This window comes from Alternaria hordeiaustralica, assembly GCF_023758085.1.
Source record: "Alternaria hordeiaustralica strain BMP 2776 chromosome Unknown scaffold_10, whole genome shotgun sequence".
Lineage (NCBI taxonomy): Eukaryota > Fungi > Ascomycota > Dothideomycetes > Pleosporales > Pleosporaceae > Alternaria > Alternaria hordeiaustralica.
In genome coordinates, this window is record NW_026056782.1 from 1 (window position 1) to 21,915 (window position 21,915).

Sequence of the window (21,915 nt, forward strand, 5' to 3'; positions counted from 1 at the left end):
TTATTACGTAATTTAATAACTCTTATCTTCTTATCTCTCTTTCTATAATTACTAAAAGATCTAGTAATAAACTAATTATTAGTCTATGTAATATAACGCATAGACTAATATAATTAGTACTAGTCTAGATTATAAATCTAGAAGATAAGAAAGATTTAGCAGACTTAGATTATAAATCTAGAAATTAATAGAAATTAAGTAGATTTAATTATAAATCTTTATCTCTAGGCAGAAATAGGCAGATATTTACGTAATTATTCTAGTAGCTATTTTCTATAAAAGAAATAGCAATTCTTTATAGTTATTCTTTACCTAGCAACAATATTATTACCTTTTACCTATTATCTACTCTATAATTAATTATTGTAATCTTTATTAGTTATACTGTTTATTATAGTATTTAACTACTTTGTTCTAATAAAGCTATATTCTATTATTAGAGAATAGTTATTATTACCTCTCTATTCTTTACATTTATAATAAATAGTTAAAAAGCTTTAAAACTTTACTAAAGTAGTAAGAAAAAATAACTACTAATACTAGTAATTTAATAAAAGCTTATACTTGTTTTAGAGCTTAGATAATAGTTATTTTATATTCTTATATAATATTAAGTACTAAATCTAAATTTCTACTAGCTTTATAAAATATTTTTAACGTAATAAAAGTTATAAAAGTAGAAAAAATAAAAATAGCTTACTTTTACTAGTCTATTAGTAAACTAATGTTTTTTTTTAGCTTTAGATAATATAGCTTTATAAGTTATATTCTAGTTAATATCTATATTAAGATTTAAGCTTTAATTAATAAAGTATATTAATAGAAAGTTAAGTATTAAAATCTATAAAATAAAACTTTTAGTAAAAAAATAGTTTTTTTAAAAATATAAAAGATCTAAAATCTTAAGATACTCTAAAAGTAGTAGTACTAAAGCTCTAGGTTTTAGATTACTTAATACTATACTATTTAATGTAAATAAACGTTTAAGTTATATATTTCTTAGAGTACTAGTAATAGTTTTTATTTTAATATTAAAACTATATAAGCTATAAGTACTACTACTTAAGTCTATTTAATAATTTAGATTCTCTTTAGTTTTAATAAAAATTATATTAATATTAAGCTTAATTATATATAAATTTTAACTTTTTAAATAACTTTATTCTACTTTTATACTTTTTAGTATTAAAACTTATACTTAATATTTTCTTTATTAGATTTAAACTTTTACTAAACGTTTTATAAAACTCTAATAAAACTTTTTAAATCTAAGCTTAGAACCTAATTTACTATAAAGAAAAAATCTCTAAACTACTATAGTAACTAAGAATACTATATTAGATATATTTACTACTATTAGTAAGTTAAAAAAGATTTAAGATTATAAAAATTAAATATATATAGTAGTAGTAAGTATATATAGTAGATTATACTAATATACTATTATAGTATATACTTAAACTAAGTAAAGTATTAAGTAAATAAAAGCTAATACTAGTAGCTAGTATAAACTCTAGAGCTTATATTAGCTTTAAATTTAGATTAAGAAATCTTATTATAATATATATAGCTAAACTATAGAATCTAGAGTTAGTTTTTTATAGATATAGCTACTCTACTTTATAGCTAACACTAGAAAGTAGTATTTAAAATTTTTAAGGTATAAAGCTTATATAAATCTTAGAGTCTATACTAGATATTAGTATAAAACCTTTTTAGCTATTATTACTTATATATATAAGTAATTAAGTTAAATTAAACGCTACGTATATATATACTACTTTTATCTTAAGCTTTTATATTTCTTACTTAAACTTAGTCTCTAACTATAGTTATAACTTAATATAATATACTATATTATTCTACTATAGTATACTTATAGTAGTTAGCTTATAGCTAATAGAGTTAAAGCTTTTATTATCTAATTAGATATTCTACTATAAATAATTACTTAATCTATAAAGCTTTATAGTAGAGTAATAGTTTTTATTAAATAATAGTTATTATATAATACTCTTTAGTTTCTATATCTTATACTAGTAGACTATTAATATAGAGTAGAGTACTATTAATTAATTAGATAACTCTATATAGTAATTTTCTTTTAAGTATAATCTTTAAACCTCTTATATTTACTAAAATATAGTAGTAAAATTATATATCTTATTAAACTATAACTATTTATTATATACTCTAAATAAAAAGATAATATTAGTATTATATTAATATTTTTTAATTATTACTCTACTTATAGAGCTTTTAAAGTAATAAATAATAGAATAAAAGTATATACTATAGTTAGTCTAACTAAAAATATATATAATTAGCTAACTTACTTATAGTATTTATAAAGGTTAGCGTTTTATAAGCTTACTATAGTAAGTTAATATAATACTTATATAAAGCTACTATTCTAAGCCTTAGTAAGAAATATTAAAACTTAAAATAATTATAATATAATACGTGTATATAGCGTAATACTTTAAATAAAAGTAATATACGCGCATATACTATAAGATATAATATTATAAAAGTTTAAATAGAAGTAATATAATATTATTAAGAGCTTTATACGCTAGCTAGCGTAGACTTAAAAACTTATATAGTTTTATATCTTAAAAAATCTAGTTACTACTTCTAGCGTTAGCTAGAAGTATAGTAGCTTAACTCTACTAGAAGTTATAAAGAATTTTACTTTAATATACTAACTCTAATTTAAAAGTTAGTTATTATAACTAATAAGAAAGTAGCCTTAATTAGCTTAGAGAAGCGTTTACTTTTATCTTATATCTTTCTAGCTAGATAGTTAATCTATTATCTACTTTAAGACCTACTTCTTAAATTTAATAAAATAGAAAAGAATAATCTAGAACTAAGCTTTAGCAAAACACTAGATCTAGGTAGAGAGAGTGTTGCAGGTAGCTGTAGAATCTCGCACGTGGGTGACACGAGTGGGGTTCGTCCGGTGTCGATCCAGACCGCACGCTAAATGCAGACGCTAAGTAGCTCAGAACCCCACTCTCCTGGTTCTGACCTATGTTCCTGCATATCACGATTCCCATATTACCGCAATCCGATCATGTCGAAAAAGGTAAGCTACGGATAGCAGATGCGCTGTCGCTGGAATGCACGCTAAGCCACACGCAGGGAAGCGACACGCCTTCTTCCATTCGGATCCGCGAGAACCAGCGGCGCTCGCGTAATCAGCGGAAAGAGCTCATCCAGGACCTGCAGCGACGCGTACAGGAATATGAAGCCAAAGGCATCGCCGCTACCCAAGAGATGCAACGCGCAGCTCGTAAGGTTGCAGAGGAAAACGCGCGTCTGAAGAGCTTGCTGGCCAGTCGTGGCGTATCGCACGAGGAAGTGGACGCGTATCTACGATCCTTTGATGCGCCAAGCGCCCCAAGTCCCTCCGCTGCCGCGCTGTATGCTCAACCAGCGATGCGACCTCAGGTCTCACTTACTCCCGCGCAAAGTCCTGTCGGATACGCGACGTATCCTGTCTCTCAGCCTGTTGTACGGTGTCCGGCGCAAGCTCCTGAGCCAGCTCCTGCACAGACCCCAATCCAGCAGCGGCCGCACCCACCAACTCAACATCATGCACAGTCCTTCCCGGGCACCCACCATGTTCGTCAGTCATTGGTAGGAGCCATTCAAGACGCAGCATGTATGCCCGAGAGAGCGAATGACACGACCAACTCGCCGTCTACTGCTGCGCATGAGCCTGTTGCCATGGTAGACCAGGAGAAGTCATCTTGCTGCAAACCACCTGAGACACATATAGCCGTCGATTCTCGAGTAACAGAAAGCTCAATGACTGATCAAAGCGTAGCCTCGTCCCGCAGCGTCGCAGACGATGATGATTGTCCTAACACTGCGAGTTGTTTTTGTCCACCCACATCTGCGCCTCAAGCGAAGTCGCTCGACAATGGTTTGCTGATATCATGCGAGACCGCTGCCACCATTATATCAGAGATGCGTGGCGACGGTGATAGACATCGGATACGGGCGAGTCTGGGCTGTCAGGGAGACCAGGAGTGTAGTGTCAAGAATACGCTTGTTCTAGAGCTCATGGATGAGAGATAGCTTGAAACGATACCAAAAATCGTAGTCTTGGTCCTCCTCTTGTGTAACGTCTGCTCATACGCGCAAGCAACTTCCTTTTGAGGCTGACAAATGACGTCACGCCGCGTGGCAGCCCGTCTCAACATCGTTACCCCATAATCTTTCAACACTCGCAGCCTCGACAGCCTCCACTTACTGAAACTCTTGACAATGGCGCACAAGAATGTCAATGCGAAAGTGCTTTACTCCTATCCCGTCGCGTCATCAGGTGCTGACAGCCCTCCAAGTCTACAAACGCCGAGCGGGTGCGCAACAATCAGCGTCGCAGTCGCGCTCGGCGCAAAGCATACGTTGCCGAACTTGAAACGAAGCTCCGCGAATCTGAAAACGGATGTAGTCAAGACCCTACGACAGCAGAGCTCGCGAGAGCTACCCAGGAGGTTCAATCGCTCAAAAAGCTGTTGTATACGTTAGGGCTTGACGAAGCATTCCTCGAGGCTTTCTCGAGAGCCCAGCATCTCGCGGCACAGTTCTCAAGCAACCTAGAAAGCATCACCCACATCGGAAGTACGCCTGAAACATCTTTTCAACATATTAAATCTCTATCGATCAGCGAGGTAGGCTCATACATCGCAAATGTCACCATAATTTGACGAGGCTAGTTGGACACAAGCTCTATTGTCCCCTGCCAAAAGCAAGCACATGAGCTTTATTCACCATTCGGCGCGGAGATAGACATACAGAATGCGAATATGCAACTGAACCTAGTAGATTCGTATGCGATCGACGCGTCGCCACCATGGGGATCGCATGATATGCCTGCTATCATGACTCCTCTAGCACACACCAATGGAGGTCTAAGTTTATTGAGCCCGATTCAGGAAAACTCGACTGACTTTTCGCCAGCATCGAACGGACTACCAGCGCAACTTTCAGGTTCGACGACGCTTTGTACAACCGCTTTCTCCCTCGTGCTTGCACAAAATCCCAACGGCCACAGCCCAGAATATCTGGACAAGAAGCTAAGAGCGGGTTACCGACTCAGCACGTCTCCCTTGGAAGGTTGTTGCATTCAGAATCATATCTTGTTGGAGGTTCTTGCAGAAATTGCGTGATCGTTATCCAAGCATGCATGCTATCCGTTGAGGGCATTTTGGCGACGTTTCACCCTCCGTAGCTGAAACATGAATCCACTAGCCACTACATATGAAAGACCTGCAAAGACCTGAGTATAAAGATACTCACGCGAAGATGAAGGCCGTCTGAGCTTGAGTGCGAGTCCCTCGGAAACTGCTTTAGTTAGCTAATGCTCCTCTCGACCTTAAGAACGAGGCGTATACCTGTTGCTGGAATAATGACTGCCGCCCAGGATAAAGAGAGCAACGACTGCAAGTTCTTGATGCCCGCGACTTCGACGCACAGCGGGCCAATGGTCTGGTTGATGTAACTGGTCAGTGGAGCTGTCTGGAGTCCATCTCGGTTGCGAGCTTCACTTACCATCCAGAATACACCAACGATCGCGCCGCAGAGGATAGCAAAGAATACCGTTAGTGCGTAGGATGTAGCAGGCAGCCAGAACGCAAAGCATGAAACACCGCACAGCAAGGTCAACGCTCCTGCCGTATCTATCCTGCTCCATCGATCACTCAGGATACCGATGATTGGACGCCCGATCGCTGTCCCGACGTTCAAGAGGCCGATGATATCTGTAGCTTGGGATCGCGAGAGGCCTATCGATAGTGCAAAATCGGAGAGTGAAAAGAGGAGGACGATGTATCCCAGCATGCTGATGAAGACCCATGCAAGCAGCAATACCACTTCGTAGCGCCGCAGAAGTTTGGTATCGAAGCCTAGTTGGGATGGCCGAATGGCCTTGTTCCTGTCGCGTATGAAGACCGTTGCAGTAAGATTGGCCACGAAAGCGATGATGCCCGTGATGCGCAACGCCCAACCAATGCTGAATCTTTGGATGATGGCCTCGGTGCCCCAAGTGAAAGCTGCGCCGCCGACCCCAGACCCTGCTGCACTAATCCCGTTGGCCAGGCTTCTTTTTCGATCAAACCATTGCGACAGGACTGGAAGGCAGGGGATGTATAAGAAGCCAATCCCGCTGCCGATTAAGACTCCCTGCGAGAGGTGAAGCTGCCAGATTTGAGTTGCAAATGAGGCAGCAATGAAGCCACCGAGCTGCAAGACCAGGCCGCAGCACATGACAACATGGGTTCCGAATCTGCGACAGAAGACTGTCACGAAGGGTGCCACGAGCATAGCAATGGCAAAGTTGAAGCCACCGGTGAACGCATAGTCCCAGGTAGAGGCTTCGGGGAAGATGTCGTCGGCTAGGTAGTGCGATAGATAAATGCCATAGGCCTGAAGGTTGTCAATATGATGCACAGTGGAAAGAATGTCTCTTCCAATAAGCGACCTTGACTCACAGATACGGTACCCCATGTGAAGCAGTTTATCGTAAAGCACGCTGCTACACAAACCCAGCCGTAGCCGCCATCGGGGGGCGTATGCTCTGCATTGGTAGTGTGCTCTCCTACGATTACCTCATCGAGCGTCAGTGGCGGTGACACCTCGCTGTGCTGTCGGGGAATGCTGTCTTGTTTCGTCATCTTTGCGGCATGCATCCAGAAGCATGGTGCCTTCTGCTCCAGCCGGCGCCACTATATATGCGCGTAGGAGATATGTCACTTGCATTTGCGGGGTGTCACCACTCACGGATGATCGACAGCACTAGTCCAGAACCGGTCGAGGGCTGTTGATACATTCAGAACCTGCGCTTTACTACCACACTGTATGCCAGACTCCTACTTTTTTGAGGCAATGCTGTTCTTGCATTCAAATGAGGTTCGGATCAATTCGAAGGCCCCGCGTTGGTGGACAAAGCCGCATGCTGCGTGTCTGGGGCAGGCTTATTAGCTTCCTTTGCTTGTTTCGCCCGCTTCTCTTCCCTCTCACTGAACCTGTCGCCGAAGAGATCGAAATGAGGGCGCATCACAATGGTGTATTTGACGAACTCCTCCATGCAGTCGACAAGTCGGTCTCTATTACCGCTGGGCATTAGCCTGCTGCCAGCGTCCTCCTCGGTGAACTGCTTGTATGCCATGGGTATCGAGCTTTGGTTCGGTATGACGAACATGCGCATCCATCGACCGAGTATTCGCAGGGCATTGACTGTATTGAAGGACTGTGATCCGCCGTTTACTTGTGCGATTCCGAGGGTGCGGCCCTGGGTCGGACGAACAGAGCCGGTGGACAGTGGTATCCAGTCGATCTGGTTCTTGAACACGGCCGTCTATAAGAGGACAGCCATTAGCATGACGTTCAGAAAGTATACTGAGTTTTAGGGCACCAGCTTACGAGAGTCCCATGCTGCTCAGGACATATCCATATATGCCCATCGCTCCATTTACTCAGTTCGCGTAACTCTTGCACTTTGGGGTGTGTGTGTTGTACATCGTCCTTGACTGGTAGGCCAGTGGGGTCGTACATGCGAACGTCGCAGCCAAGGCGGAAAAGTATTCGGCTCGCCTCGTACGATAGCAAGCGCGAGTAAGATCTGCCTGGAGTCAGTATATGCCATTGAACGCACCCATGGGGGCACTTGGCTGGAAGTAGTCTGTACCTTGATCGCATGCTTCCGTGCAAGACCACCACCCTGAGCCTGTCGTCTCCACGCTGGAGCAACTGTGTATCGACCATCTTCAGTGCAGTGCTGAGTTCTAATTCAGCCACCCAATCGTCCTCAGCATCTTTCCCCTCAAGTATGAATGGCCGGTAAGCCTTTCGAACTTCCACATCGTCTTCAGAAGGTGGTATCGCCAATGAGCGACCTTGATACGCGGGATCAATGTCGAGTTCAGTTCGTGCACGTTCGGCCGAGGTATTGTTCAGATCTCCGTTCGGTATCGTTGCCATTGTACGTGCGAATTGAAAGGAGGTGCGCAGAGGTCTGGAGGTGATGGTGCTGCGAACACCGATACTGAGGATTGAGCGGTAGATTTTCATGAGCTAGCGCATGTGGATGCGTACGAAGTGCGTCGAGATCTGAAAGTGAAATTGTATCGAGCTGCTAGCAAACTGGCATTACGTTCCTACAAAGGTGACTTCGGAATACCGTTTATAGACGCGCAGGTAGCGGCGACACGAGAGTGCCTGGGAAAACACGTCATGGTTAACAGGCATGTCACTCCACATGTCCGATTCGTCGAGATTTCACGGACCCTGCGTCCCGACCCCGGAGCCTCACTTGGAATGCGATGGCTTCCAAATACTGTCCAAACTTCATAGCTAGGGCTGGGACATGTACCTTAGCCAAGCCATGGTTTAGGTCCGCCCTGCCTGCTCGCATCAGCGTCCATACTCTCCACTTGGCCGTCAGGAGTCTTAGTATGTGAGGTACTCGGTGTCAGTAGATGCGGGATGTGAAGCATCGCATGCAGTATGTGATGACCTTTGCGAATAAAATTATAGAACACGAGGCATTTGGTAGTGTCGTACTTGCACTTGGTGGAAGGTGCTGTAGTGGGGATAACGGTCGAGCACGTGGAGGGGTAGCTGGAATGCTTGGCGACGTTTTCGCTCCTAGACCCCTGCAAACGTCGTCATGCTGAAAGTTGTAACTGAGAGTATCTTACCCCCACACCACAACTGAGCAGCAACATGGAGTACGACACTTTCACAGCACGTGAGTATACGCGCGCCTATACCAGCGGATCCATGACTAATCAGCACCAGCGCAGTACAGCACCAACGACGCGACGTCGTTTGCCCACACTTCGGCGCGCTCGCGATGGCCCATCATCATCACCCAAGGCATTGACGACGTGCACCGCTCCCTGCACGACACCAAAGACGAGACGGCCATCACAGAAGGCAAACAGGTCGTCGCAGAAATCGCCAAGCTGAAGTACGAGCTCCAGCACGACCGCGAGCTGACTCCGATCCCCGATGATGGCGAGCGCGATATCGAAGCATACAACAAGGAGCTGGCAGCAAGAGGCAACCCCAAGTGGCACAACGTGTCTTGGCTTTACGCCGAGTGCTATCTGTACAGGTATGTAGACCTGAGTCGCTCAATGGCGCGTGCTAATGGCCATAGGCAGACGCATCGCAAGCATCTTTAAGCAGACCACCAAATGGCGCTCGTACGACATCTTCGCTCGCCAGAAGATGGAAACCTTCAAATCCTCCCGCCCCGCCGTCGTCGAACTCGCCGCGCGCTACAAAGACATTGTCACCGAGCTGGAGCAGAAGAAGACGATCAAGGGAGCAGAGTCGCAGGAGCAGCTCGAGGCCGCCGAGAAGGTCCTGTTCACCGAGATGTGCGAGATCTGTCTCTGGGGCAATGCGACGGATCTGTCCTTGTTGACAAACCTGTCATACGAAGACATCCAGAAGTTGCAGGGCTCTGAGGCGCGCAAGAACTCCGAGAAGAACATCCTGGTCAACGACCTAGACAAGGCGTTCGAGGTCCTCACGCGGGCTCAGAAGGAGGGCAAGAAGGAACGTCGCGTTGACATTGTGCTTGACAATGCTGGCTTCGAGCTCTTCGTCGACCTGATTCTCGCTGGATATCTCATCGCATCCGGTCTGGCGACAAACGTGGTGTTCCACCCCAAGAACATTCCATGGTTCGTTTCAGACGTTCTGCCAGCCGATTTCGGTGCACTCCTCATGGCACTAGCCGACCCACAGAGCTTCTACAGCGCGCTATCGGAAGACGAGAAGCACGCTGGCAAGCAGTCCGTACCGCTCTCTGAGACAGAGAGCGCGAATCTGCAATTCCTCTTCCAGCATTGGAGTGGTCTCCACGCAGAAGGCCAATTGATGATGCGACCAAACGACTTCTGGACTGCAGGCGGCAGCTACTGGCGACTTCCCAAGAGCGAGCCGGACTTGTACGAGGATCTCAAGGAGAGCGAACTCGTCATCTTCAAGGGCGATCTCAACTATCGCAAGTTGACCGCTGATGTAAGTGCCCTCTTCTACATTCGTCCCTCGCATTACTGACCATCACTAGGCTGCTTGGTCTCCTACCACACCATTCACCGAAGCCATTGGACCAATGGGCCCTGGCTCAGGTCTACGAGTCCTCGCGCTCCGCACGTGCAAAGCCGACGTCGTCGTCGGATTAAAGGACGGAGAAGACGAGCGCATAAAAGCATCAGAGGGGGGCGGCGGAGACAGTGGGGCGAGAAAGTGGGCTTGGAGTGGCAAGTGGGCTGTTGTCCAATTTTCGGACGGAAAGGCCTAGTCGACCAAGGACATCTGAAGTTATGGACATGTTTGAGTGTGGATAGACTATAGACATTAAACTTAGATATGACAGAAGAAAAGTAAGTACATGACATGATTGAGCGCCAGGCTCTGTCAGCCCCAGGCCGCGATGGAATTTTTAGTAGACGCCTCTCCTGATGTCTGAGGCGATCTGTTGAAGCTCCTCAACCGTCGGTGGTTGCTTGTTGCCCTTCAACAGTTTGATCTTGGAAAGGCTCTCCATCTCTTTGATCTTCCTTGCGACGAGGCCATTTTTAGCAGGCCGTGTTTTCGGAATACCTCGTTGCTGAAGGTGCCCCTCTAAGCTGGGTCTGCCGCTGGTTGGTTGCTGGGCAGGGCGTGCCCTATCTCTATGGAGTACATCTGCACGTGCAGTAGGCTGGTCGTGCGTCTGTCTGAGCTGTCCACGAGGTTGCGAGACTTCTGCTTTCGCCGCTGAATGTCCTAGAGCCCTCAGATCTGTTACAAGTCAGTGTTGGGTCGAGGTGATGGGAGTAGACTGCGACATACCATGCAGGAGTTTGTGACCATCTGGCTCACTTCCTCGCCATTGTCCATTGTCACGCTTAGCCCACAGCCTCCTCATCGCGTCAAGCTCAAGATGATACTCTAGAGCTCCGGAGACTGGAATGCTACTGCATATTGCTACCATGTCCAGCGTTTGGCTGTGCACTTCGGCGTCTGCATTAGCCTTCACGAGTACAACCTCTAGCGTGCTTAGAGGTTCTCTCGGTTGGGGTGGAGGGGAGTCTCCGCGGCATACAAACTCCAATGAGTCAGGACGCTTTGCAGATCGGAAGCTGAGCTTGCGACGGAGGATCTTCGGCCCCGCTGGACTTGCTGAGCGACTCCGTTCTGCTGGTTGGGCTGGGGCACTGTCCTGACCGGTGATGAGGGTGGTCACTGTGCGTAGAGACTCGATCACGATGGAAGTGTCTTCCTGTGCATCCTTCTTCCTCTTAGTTGCGCTGCGTACAACTGTAGCTTCTGCGCTAGGAACTGGGAGCTGGATACGGATGTTCGCAGCACGGGAGAGTGCCGACTTGACCATGTGAGGTGGCGTACTGCTCGTCCAGCATCCCCAGTACTTGCCAATGTCCTTCTCGGCACCGACGTTGGCACCACCGATGTCAGACAGATCAATGAGAAAGAGGCTGTCCCGATAGAGGATGTCTAGTCCGAGCTCGCGGGCCTGCTTAGACACCATCAGTGCCGGATGCATCATGAAAGATCGGATGTCGATGGTGCTCGGGCCATGGCGGTGCCGGCGTCGTGGCTGGGGTGTGATACGCGACTGGTATGGTGTGATGGAGACCGCGCGTTCTTCAGCGAAAACGTATGACAATATGTGATTGACTATTGCCTGGGGAAGTTGAAGAAAGGAACGCGTCGACTCTGGGGGACCGCTGATAGCTTTTGTTGTAGGCGCTGTGCTACTCAAAGCGCTGGCGGAAGTAACGTTGGTGGCGTAAGACTCTGCTGTCGATTTCGACGAGGCTGAAGATCGATCCGATTCGTCGACGAGTGATTCGTCAAGCATTATCATACACTCTATGGTGTGCGCATCCCACTTGTCGTCAAGACTTTGTGATGCCGCTGAGGAAGGTATCGGCTCTTTTGCCATGACGCGTCGAGGCTTTGGGTTCACATTGCCATGACGCGATGATGCAGCCTTTGGTGGTGGTAACGGCTTGTTCTGACCGGGGAACAAGTCCTGCATGTACTTTTTGGTTGTAGCATATGCTTTGGGGTCGAGTGCGTAGTTCGCAAAGTCAACGCTGAATCGAGGGTCTGGAAGCTGAAGTGCGAGTATCGAGCGGGGCGTAACCTGCGCCATAATGGTGAAAGCCTCCTGCCTGTTGTCGTTGGGGGGCTGTCAATTGCGAAATGAGTGACGATAATGGTGAGAACTAGAGAAGGACAAGAAGAACAACGACGAGTGGACGAAAGCCTGCGCCACTAGATATGAAGGTAACGACAGAGTCAGAGTCCGGCTCTCAATGGTGAACGATCGACGTGATCATCAACGAAGCTGGAGAAGACGATAACTCCATTCTTAACCCACATTAGATGACGATCACACCTTCTACCCTGTCTGCTTCCCATGTACAGACAGACCCATGGCTAGCAGATTCAAAAGCCGTTACGAAAACGGGCCGGGCACAGATGTGATGTAACCGTATGTCCTTAATCTTTGGAGGCGACGTGAGGCTTGATCGTTTACCTTGATCCCATTCGCTCGATGTCAATTCTACCCACAAACATTTCTAATGGCGCTACTAGGGTATCTTGATCAATTGATAATTGCCGTTGATAAGGCTCCGTCGCGTGGTCGAGATCAAGGTACATTACTCAATTACGAGCAGAGGTAAAGGAGCGGGAAGGGCCTGAGGCTTCATCCGAGACTCAGAACGTTCGAGCGTCAATGCAGAACGAAAACCTGAAACCTGACGTGCCCGATTCGGCAGATCGACATGGCTGGGAACTCATCGCGAAGTGGAGACGATGCGCGAACGCGACCGTGTGCAGGCAAGCGTTTGCTGCCTCAGTGGGTGGGGATGAGGCTGTCCAGAACGCACAAGCGACGTGCAATGTTTCATGCCTTGGGCATTGACGAGACCCATGGCGATGGGCGGCTGAAGAGGTAGCCGAGATGTACCGACCACATATAGAGATGAGATATACTGGAATTGCCGAAGCCTACTATGAAGCTAGTCGCGTAAAAGAGCTCGCCCGCGCTCCTCTGCTGCAGGTACTGTTAAGATCGTGCAGGATGAAGGAAACTTGGAAGCTGCCCATGGCGAGTTGAGCTAGCGCCTGGCACGCCAAGCCCCCGTTGTTTTCGAGGCCTGAGGCCTTCCGTCCGGCCCCACATGCGCGTCACGGCCATGCACCTCGCCTCGTCGGATTTGCCTTCGAAGTCGCGTCTTCTCCTTGACACATCACTACAACATGCGCCCGATGCCAGGGCATGCTCGAGAGGGATTCGCCATCGTGTGGGCTGCCTTTACATCCGTGTCTGCGGCGAATTGAGGATCTGCACCAGGGCGATTGGCCCCTACCCATTGCATAGTTTCTTAATGTCCCATCCAGTATTGGAAACAGTCGACAAAACCCCCAGCCACTGTCCGGATAAGCCCGGGAAGGCTTTCGCATATCAAGCCAAATCAGCACGCATCGCACGACCATACGCATCGACAAAACATCGTCGAATCCGAGGCCCTGGTCCACGTCCAAGAAGGCCACCCTACGGCGCCAGCGTCATCAATATTATAGCCACTCAACATGTGTAAAGGTGTTTGTATATCTCAATGGGTCACTCGATGGGCTTACAAGTCAGTGCCCCAGCCTCCCCGTTCATGCAAAGCGTTGTAATGGGCCATGATTGCCATGGTCAAATCAAAACACATTACATGCAGGACCATCAAGCTTCTATAGATCACTACTTGTTAAGACACCGATGTCCATATAACGACTCCATCAGGATACATGATCCGGATTTCCGAATCATGAAGACTTTTGCGCTCTTTCCAGCGCTTGAGCAACCCGCATGCACGAGGAGTCCTGTCAGGAAACGCGGTAATCGCCGTGAACCCGCTCATCCAGGCTAATGATGGTCAGTTTCACGTACCAGTGACTCTGAGGAATCACCCGATATCGGATGGGTTCTTGACTTCGCGAGATTGTGATTATGCATTTGCTGTCAAAACAGAGCATGATTGTCTTAGGCGTGCGAAACGATCCTGTTCGAGTTCGTCTTCAATGGGATGATCGTCATTGGCGATACCTTGGTCATGGCATCTGCGCTCGGCGCTGGGATGCATGTTACTTATCATCAAAGTTCTGCACACATACTGCAGCGCGAACTTTATCAGAAATGTACGTATGAAGCGTTCGCTCGTGATCATGCATTTTACAAGTCTACAGGTCGATCACTAATCTCCATATTCCCCGGCACCGGCTTAGACGACTACTGACTTTCCGAGGCGATGTCTCGAATGAGCCTGCGTACTTGATCGTCGTCCATTCGTTCCACTCCTAACAGCTTGTTGTCATCCAACCGCTCCCAGCGTAGCGCAGGGACTGTTCCTGCAGACCATCGAATCATATCACCGATGACCTCCATGTCGATCTTTCCCGCCATCATGGCCTCAGTCGCGGCCTTGAGCTTTTGATCCATGTCTTGGCTCGACTCCTCCCAGCCATCGCTGCCCAGGGTCTCCTTCGCCAATGCCACCATCTGCTTCTGGCTCTTGATTACGCTCGAGATGTAAAAGGAGCGGTTCTCAGTTTGTTCAGCCTTCTTTAGCACGTTGGCGACGGCTGTACTGATCGAAGAAAGCATCGTCCAAGCCATCGGAATCATTCCATCGTTCATGTATTGAACCTTTTTGCTGCGAATGTCGATGTTGATGAATCCAGTCCGCAGGTTCCAATCAAGGAAAGCTCCATTGGATATGGTGGTGTACGTGATCTTGCCTTTCGCGGCCAGATCCTTGATGTGCTGGTAAGCCTGATTCTTCCCGTGGTGGAAGAGCGGCGATCTCGCTACGGGGTCCTCAGGGTCAACGCTGAACTCGCCCATCACTATACGATACACTCCCGCGGAAACAGCAGCTTCGATGATTCGTCCCTGGAGAGTCGGATCGGGACCAGATGTCGTATCCACGATAGCATCGTGGCCGCGAAGGGCTTCGGCAATTGCCGCGACTGAGTCAGTGTCAACGACCTTGACTGACGCGCCAGCAGGAAACTTCTGCCCTTCCTTCCGAGCAATAACGGTAACAGTTAATTTGGCTTCAAGAAGACCCTTCAAGACTTCAGATCCAAGACTGCCGGTCGCCTGTCTCATGTCAGTAGACCATCTTCTCCTCGTGCTCGTAGCTATGAACTTACGCCTGCAATTGCGACATTCGTGATCTTGCTGGACATGACTGGTGTGCTTTGTGTCGATCTCATGGAGGGTATGGTTTGATAGCGTGGTGGTGGTGTAGGCGATTCTGTTATCCTGGTGGCTCGATGAGGTCTTTTCTGGTTCTGAGAAGCAGGTTGTGGCGATACCTATATACATCATCTCGACATCGGAAACTAAGTGAAGTCAACCAAACGTGCGCAGATACCTAATCATCCTAGATTCGTCCGGATTGCAAAGCATGGCATCAGCAGCTTCGCGTTTTCGGTCGTAACTCAGTCAGCCTCAAGTTAAGAGTGCCACAATAAGTCCGGTACGCTAGTCGTGCGACGGGACGGCAGGTGCCATACTTCCGTTCCGTCGCATCTCTCGCGGTCCCGTCTGGATGACACCTGGAAATCGCCTACGTCATTAATTCCAGCCACGAAATCAAGGTGCTATCTCGGGCGGAAGACGTACCGCAGTAGGGCGGGGTTTGAGTCCCCGAGATGTCCACGGGCCTGTTAGGTAAACGCCGACTAAAGCAAGCTAGACCTCGGCACAAGCGCCAACATCGGCGAAGGCCAACGATGATACAGTTTATATCAAGGTGTGGTTTTTCTTTTGCGCGACAGACACAAAACGCTAACCAGAGCTGACTCGCACCAAGAAAGTGATAGCTATCGACCGGCAACTGATCAAAAGCGACATCAATCCCAGACTTTCGGATACGACCCTACTACAACTTCTACTACTACATCAAGCAATGAAGTAAGCCTCTCTTTTCCATATTTAGCTGCCATTGCTAACCAGAACAGGAATAACCATGCCTCAAACGGTGGAGCCCCATATTACGACCTAGGGGAATACAGACGAGATGCTCAAACGACATCTCACGAAGCGCAAGCTTGGTTCGCCCGTGGTCTTGTATGGTGCTACTCATTCAACCATGAAGCAGCCATGCAGTGTTTTGAGGCGGCGACAGTCCATGATGCGAGTTGCGCATTAGCCTACTGGGGTATTGCTTACGCTGTTGGCCCGAACTACAACAAGTCATGGCGCATGTTCACACCGGAAGATCGCACAAAGTCCATCGAAAAGATACTGCGCGCCTTGTCGCAAGCCAACAACGCCGCGGCCACTGCCTCGCCTGTGGAGAAAGCACTCATCATGGCCCTCAACGCTCGCTTCCCAGGGAGTATCACAGATGTTCCAGACGACCTATCGGCGTTCAATTATGCCTATGCAAAAGCTATGCGCTCGATCTACGAAGAGTACGGGGAAGATCTCGACGTGGTCGCACTATTCGCCGATGCCGTCATGTGCACCCGTCCGCGTCAGCTCTGGGACCTCAACACCGGAAAGACTACAGGCACAGATGTGGATGAGGCAAGAGCCGCACTAGAGAGGGGCCTGGCACGTTCTGATGGTCTCAAACACCCAGGTCTGTGTCATCTGTACATCCACATGATGGAGATGTCGCCTTTCCCCGAAGTGGCTTTGCCTGCGGCTGACAGTCTGCGACGACTTGTACCTGATGGCTCTCACATGCAACATATGGCCACCCACATCGACACAGCCTGTGGCGACTACCGTCGCTCTGTCGATTCGAACTTTGACGCCATACGTGCGGATGACAAATACTTCGGGAGTGGGGCCAAAGCAGCTCTCATCTACAACGCATATCGATCGCATAACATCCACGCTATGGCCTACTCTGCCATGATGACTGGTCGGTCTCGGGACGCTCTCTATGCTGCGACACGGATGTCTGAAGTATTGACTCTGGAGTTCATGTCGATCAAAACGCCACGAATGGTAGACTGGACCGAGTGGCAACTTGTAACGCTGCCTCACGTGTTGATTAGATTTGGTCGCTGGGAGGAGATTCTCGAGCTCCCGGAGCCGGTAGATCCGGTTTTACTCTGCGTCTACAAAGCGACAATCCATTATGCCAAAGGGATTGCTTTCGCAGTACTTGGGAGGATCGAAGAGGCACACCAGGCAAGAGACGCTTTCGAAAAGACCCGTCAGTCCGTACCGCAGGACCGTATGTACAGTCCCTCCTCCGCAGCGGAACCAATTCTAGCTGTAGCGTCGGCCATGCTGGAGGGCGAGTTGGAGTATCGCAAGGGCAATCACTCTCAGGCATTCTCCATTTTGCGACACGGCATTGAGTTGGAGGATAACCTTGCCTACGCTGACCCGCCACTTTGGATGCAGCCCGTTCGCCACGCTCTCAGTGCACTCCTTCTCGAGCAAGGCCAGTCTGAGGAAGCCGAACTGCTCTATCTGGAAGACTTGGGATATAGTGATAGCCAGCCTCGTCGGAAAGCGCGCATCAACAACGTTTGGGGACTACATGGTCTTTATGAATGTTTCATGCAGAATGGGAAGCAAGAAAAAGCCAAGAGCATACGCCTCCAGCGTGACGTTGCCGTGGCCTCCGCTGATGTTTCCATCAAGTCCTCATGTTTCTGTCGGCTGTCAGCGTCAAGCAGTAAGCAAAACTGTCATTCTACCTAGATAGCAACTTGCCGGATCCGATGAGTAGAACGCTGATGCTTTCACTGTACCTTTTGTCGATAAGTCCATGGCGGGACGCTGTCAACATCAAAGTTCGGTTCTCAATTACTTGGCTGGCATGGAACAAATGTCAATAATGCTCTATCACGTTTATCATCACGACGTGAGACTTCATGCATAATTGATGGCACAGATGAACAACACATGGTAGCATTCCAATGAACTTTCTTTACAGGGATTGATTGAATCCAACACCGTCGTCTGTCTTCGAAAATCACTTTCCATCCAAGAACTGCAGCTCCTCGGATGTAGAAGTGCGACCCAACACCTCGTTCCGCTGCGGGAAGCGCCCAAACCGACGAAGTGCGTCCAGCTTGCTTTCACAGATGCTAGTAATAACACCCTTCAGCTTCCCAAAATCGCTCCTTCGTTTGAGAAGCACGTCGCGGTACTGGGCGAATTTACCGTCCCATCCCTCGACATCCCTCTCTAGCAGCCTCTCATAGTCACGGAACATGTCAAAGTGTGCTTTGTGTAACGATTCTGCTACTGCCAGGCTCTCGCAATGTTCCATCGGCATGTAAAACCAGAATCTGTATGCCAGTCGGAAGCGAACTTCTGAATCCATGGGGGCACCGGAGTCAATCGCTTTGGAAGCCACTTCCAAAGCCAGACTATCGAAAATGGTGAAGGCTACACGAGCTTGAGCACCTCGGAAGCAGTTTCTTGGGAGTTGGTCAAGCAATATGATCAGACTGATCCAGTGCATAGGCTTGCATGGCTTTGCTGCTGCTATGATTTCCGCTCCGTTTGGTTCTACGACCTGGATGAGTTCGAGCAATGCGCCAAATCTATCCCTGTGGTTAAGTAAGCTTTTGTTCGCGGGAAAGTATCTAGGATAAGCTGAGTACTTACATGCATTCCTGGTCGTAAGCATCATTCTGTGAGAACCATGGCGCCGAGTCCTCGATGCTAGGGCTGATGATGTGGTCGTGGTCTTGGAGATGACGAAACCAAAAGGCTGAGATCTCATCCAGTTTAGCGTGCGACAGGTCGTTTTCGAGAGATAGCTGCGACATGGTTTCAGGGTGATGGCTGCAAGAGTTGTGAAGTAGCTTGGTCGTATGAAGATGTGTGGGGTGGGAAGGCAATCCGGGTATTCTCAACACAGACACGTACTTTACTCAGTCCATGACCTATTGCACGACGCGTGATGCCAAGCTGATATGTCAACACAGTTCGACTACATTCGTCCGCTGCCGTAGAACTCGTCCGAAATTGCAAGAGGTCGTCTTGGCTTCTATCGGTGTTCGCTGCGGACTTAACCATCTTTCAAAGTCATGTTTAGATCTAGTCGGCCCGTTTACCGGCACCGCTAAGACGAACGTACTTCCGTTCCGTACTGCTAATTGGGTACGCTACATTACCGTTTCTGGAGTCTGTCGACAGATTTGGTAACACTAGACTTGCGACTACGGGTGTTGCCGTCCCCGACTTCGTAAGCAGACTGTCCCAAAGTCGACTTGTTGACTTTCAAACTCTACTCCACGACCAGAGACCCCGGATTTACCACCAGAGTACGAAATACTACATCACGCGCGGTTCATCGAATGAGCCACGCTCGTATCATAAGTAATCGCGATCCACTGCGTTTGCTGGGCATTAGTCAAGGCCTGCGCGAACGAGGAGAAGGTTCGTCCGCTTCATCGACGCGAGACGCGAGACGAAGAGTAGCATAAAAGTCTGTTAGAGAAATGAACTATGCGTAGGAGCGCAGGCTCAGTATATAGATCGTTGCAATGACATCCTTTGTGTCCATCACATCTCTTCTCAATCTTCTGCTTGTACTACGTACCAACCTCGATCGGCTTTCTCTTTCAATCAGCTCGAACAAAATGCTATCAACCCGAGCATTCTCAGCTCTGGTGGTGGGCTTCCTGTCATCCAGCTCGTTGGCTTTACGAACACGTCAGTCCGAGGTACCTACAGACCTTGTACAGCGTGGTCTCGCAGCCATTGGCATCAACTCCAACACGTCCGATGTACGCAATGTGAGGATCAGTGGCTCTCAATTCCGCACCAAGTCTATAGTCACAACGATAGCCCTAGATGGTATGGACCAAACAGTCGTCCCATATGGTAGCCAGACGATCACGTATTCGTACGAGACAGGCAGTCTGAAGCAGCGCATTGACAAGGTTTCTGGCTTAGGGAGTAGGTCTTCTCTCTTGATACCGTTTGATGGGAAGCTGACTTTGAGATCCTAGCTCTTTGGATGTTTGCCCGACCTGAACTCGAACCTATGGACTACTCTGTAGTAGTACAAGGTGGTGATGACTCGTTTGCTGCTGTGGTCAGGGGAAGCTATGCGCTTTTTGACCCGACGGCTGCTCCAGAAGGCTACTTGGATGGTACTACGTCCACTGAGATATTTGTATCAAAGTCTGACGATCAACAGGATATCTCGCGGCGTATATGATCTCCGATGGTCAAAAGTGGGATCCGTTGCTGCTCAGCAAGATATCTGCAAATGATTCCACCCTCCGTTTCGAGCCGGTGGAAGGAGACTTACTACTTCCAGCAGGTTGGTCATCACCTACTTTGCTTTTCACAACCTTTCTAACTCGGCCGTTAGTGTTTGACCAAGCACTGAACATGTCAATCATCTTCAACCCCGACACTTACCTACCCTTCGCTATCCGCACATACGAAGACCATCCCTTTTTCGGTCCTTCGACGAACGATCTCCGAGTATACGACTTTATCTCGGTTAACGGCCTCATGATACCCCGTCATTACAAGACCATATACAACAACCAGCGCTTATGCATCGACTTCCTTGCAGACGACATATCGGTCAACACTGAAGTCGAGCCATCGCTCTTCGATGTCCCAGCCGAACGCGGCGAACTGAGCATTCCCGTCGTTGACCCCGCCCTGACTGCTGAGATCGGTGAGAAGTACACGAATTACATCTGGTTCGGTCGGAACAACTTCACAGTCGAGTCGCTCAGTGGATCGCAACCGTACGCAGATCTACCCGGCGTTTGGGTCGTCCGACCACCTGGTGTATCCGCGTACCGCCAGATCCTGCTTGAAACTGACACCTATGTTGCTGTTCTGGATGCTCCTGCTGAGATCGTGGCGGTCTTGCTCGAATGGGTCAGGATCAACATTGGAAAGCCAGTGTCGCAGGTGTGGGTAAGTCAGCGATCTTAATCCGCCTAATTACTACTCTGATGAGCTTTGCTAACATTGCATAGCCTACGCATCATCATCACGACCACGCTTTCGGTGTCAAGGGCTACGTCCAGAACGGAGCGGAAATCGTCTGTCCTAAGATGGCTGAGTCGTACTACGCCGATATCCCCGGCGCCAAGTTCGAAACCTTTGAGTACGTTATCGTCTATGCCCACCACCAGGCCAAGCGCTAATTTGCTCTAGACGCGGAGCGCCGCACATCATGGAGACCAACGGTTTCAGGGCCACGTTCATCCACATTGAAGGCAGCATTCATGCCCAAGACCATAGTGTCGCCGTTATTATGCCTGCTTGTCCTACCGAGGACAGCACAGTCGTTGTCTTTGATGCCGATCATGTCACCCAAGCGCAGTTGATGGCAACACACAACGACCATAACGAGATTGCTCAACTGGTCAACGCTATGGTGAAGCACCGGGTAGCGAAGTCAGCGGTGTAAGTTACCAAAATACGCTCCCGAAACGTGGTCACTAATTCTCGGTACGCAGTCTAGTCTCTGTTCACGGTGACTTGGCCAACATGACTGATGTCTATGACGGGATTGGTTACTTGTTTCCCGACTATACGCCATTTGACTTTGAGTACCGCGGCGACAATTGTACCGTTTGATGAGGAAAGCGAGGAAGGCGACTGCGACTACCTTGCAACGTCGCCTTCTTTGCCTGTGCAATCAGCTGTGCGAGTAGCTACGTCGTCCAATGCAGCAATGGAAGGTCATGTCGAGAAGGTGTCGCCTTTGAGCAGACAGGGTGGTTGTATTGATTGAATCTGGGCCATTACTACCGAGAGGGATAGGCTCTGAGACTAAGTGAGAGGACGCCTTGATACTTAGAATCTGTCGCGGTGAGGTATCCGCATGGAAGCATGAGCGATGGAGGAATGAC

The 21,915-nt window shown here is 48.1% G+C and overlaps 7 protein-coding genes across 7 annotated transcripts; 3 read left to right on the top strand and 4 right to left on the bottom strand.

Moving 5' to 3' along the window:
• Nucleotides 1-6,928: 6,928 nt before the first annotated feature.
• On the bottom strand, nt 6,929-7,992 carry J4E84_005621 (uncharacterized protein; the record flags this gene model as incomplete). The annotated part of the gene is made up of 3 exons (XM_049388217.1): nt 6,929-7,369; nt 7,435-7,633; nt 7,700-7,992. 3 exons carry the CDS (start codon nt 7,990-7,992, stop codon nt 6,929-6,931), a joined length of 933 nt encoding a protein of 310 aa, XP_049243762.1.
• A 744-nt stretch (nt 7,993-8,736) lies between these two features.
• J4E84_005622 (uncharacterized protein) lies at nt 8,737-10,330 on the top strand (the record flags this gene model as incomplete). The annotated part of the gene is made up of 4 exons (XM_049388218.1): nt 8,737-8,761; nt 8,812-9,130; nt 9,180-10,047; nt 10,097-10,330. The coding sequence occupies 4 exons, from the start codon at nt 8,737-8,739 to the stop codon at nt 10,328-10,330; spliced, it is 1,446 nt and encodes a 481-aa protein (XP_049243763.1).
• Nucleotides 10,331-10,471: 141 nt separating this feature from the next.
• J4E84_005623 (uncharacterized protein) lies at nt 10,472-12,190 on the bottom strand (the record flags this gene model as incomplete). Its single annotated transcript, XM_049388219.1, has 2 exons — nt 10,472-10,812; nt 10,864-12,190. The coding sequence occupies 2 exons, from the start codon at nt 12,188-12,190 to the stop codon at nt 10,472-10,474; spliced, it is 1,668 nt and encodes a 555-aa protein (XP_049243764.1).
• Nucleotides 12,191-14,323: 2,133 nt separating this feature from the next.
• J4E84_005624 (uncharacterized protein) lies at nt 14,324-15,285 on the bottom strand (the record flags this gene model as incomplete). Its single annotated transcript, XM_049388220.1, has 2 exons — nt 14,324-15,196; nt 15,250-15,285. The coding sequence occupies 2 exons, from the start codon at nt 15,283-15,285 to the stop codon at nt 14,324-14,326; spliced, it is 909 nt and encodes a 302-aa protein (XP_049243765.1).
• Nucleotides 15,286-16,010: 725 nt separating this feature from the next.
• Nucleotides 16,011-17,770, top strand: J4E84_005625 (uncharacterized protein; the record flags this gene model as incomplete). Its single annotated transcript, XM_049388221.1, has 2 exons — nt 16,011-16,015; nt 16,063-17,770. The coding sequence occupies 2 exons, from the start codon at nt 16,011-16,013 to the stop codon at nt 17,768-17,770; spliced, it is 1,713 nt and encodes a 570-aa protein (XP_049243766.1).
• Nucleotides 17,771-18,044: 274 nt separating this feature from the next.
• J4E84_005626 (uncharacterized protein) lies at nt 18,045-18,849 on the bottom strand (the record flags this gene model as incomplete). Its single annotated transcript, XM_049388222.1, has 2 exons — nt 18,045-18,627; nt 18,686-18,849. The coding sequence occupies 2 exons, from the start codon at nt 18,847-18,849 to the stop codon at nt 18,045-18,047; spliced, it is 747 nt and encodes a 248-aa protein (XP_049243767.1).
• Nucleotides 18,850-19,665: 816 nt separating this feature from the next.
• J4E84_005627 (uncharacterized protein) lies at nt 19,666-21,470 on the top strand (the record flags this gene model as incomplete). The annotated part of the gene is made up of 5 exons (XM_049388223.1): nt 19,666-19,984; nt 20,038-20,181; nt 20,229-20,971; nt 21,034-21,164; nt 21,215-21,470. The coding sequence occupies 5 exons, from the start codon at nt 19,666-19,668 to the stop codon at nt 21,468-21,470; spliced, it is 1,593 nt and encodes a 530-aa protein (XP_049243768.1).
• Between the last annotated feature and the right edge of the window lie 445 nt (nt 21,471-21,915).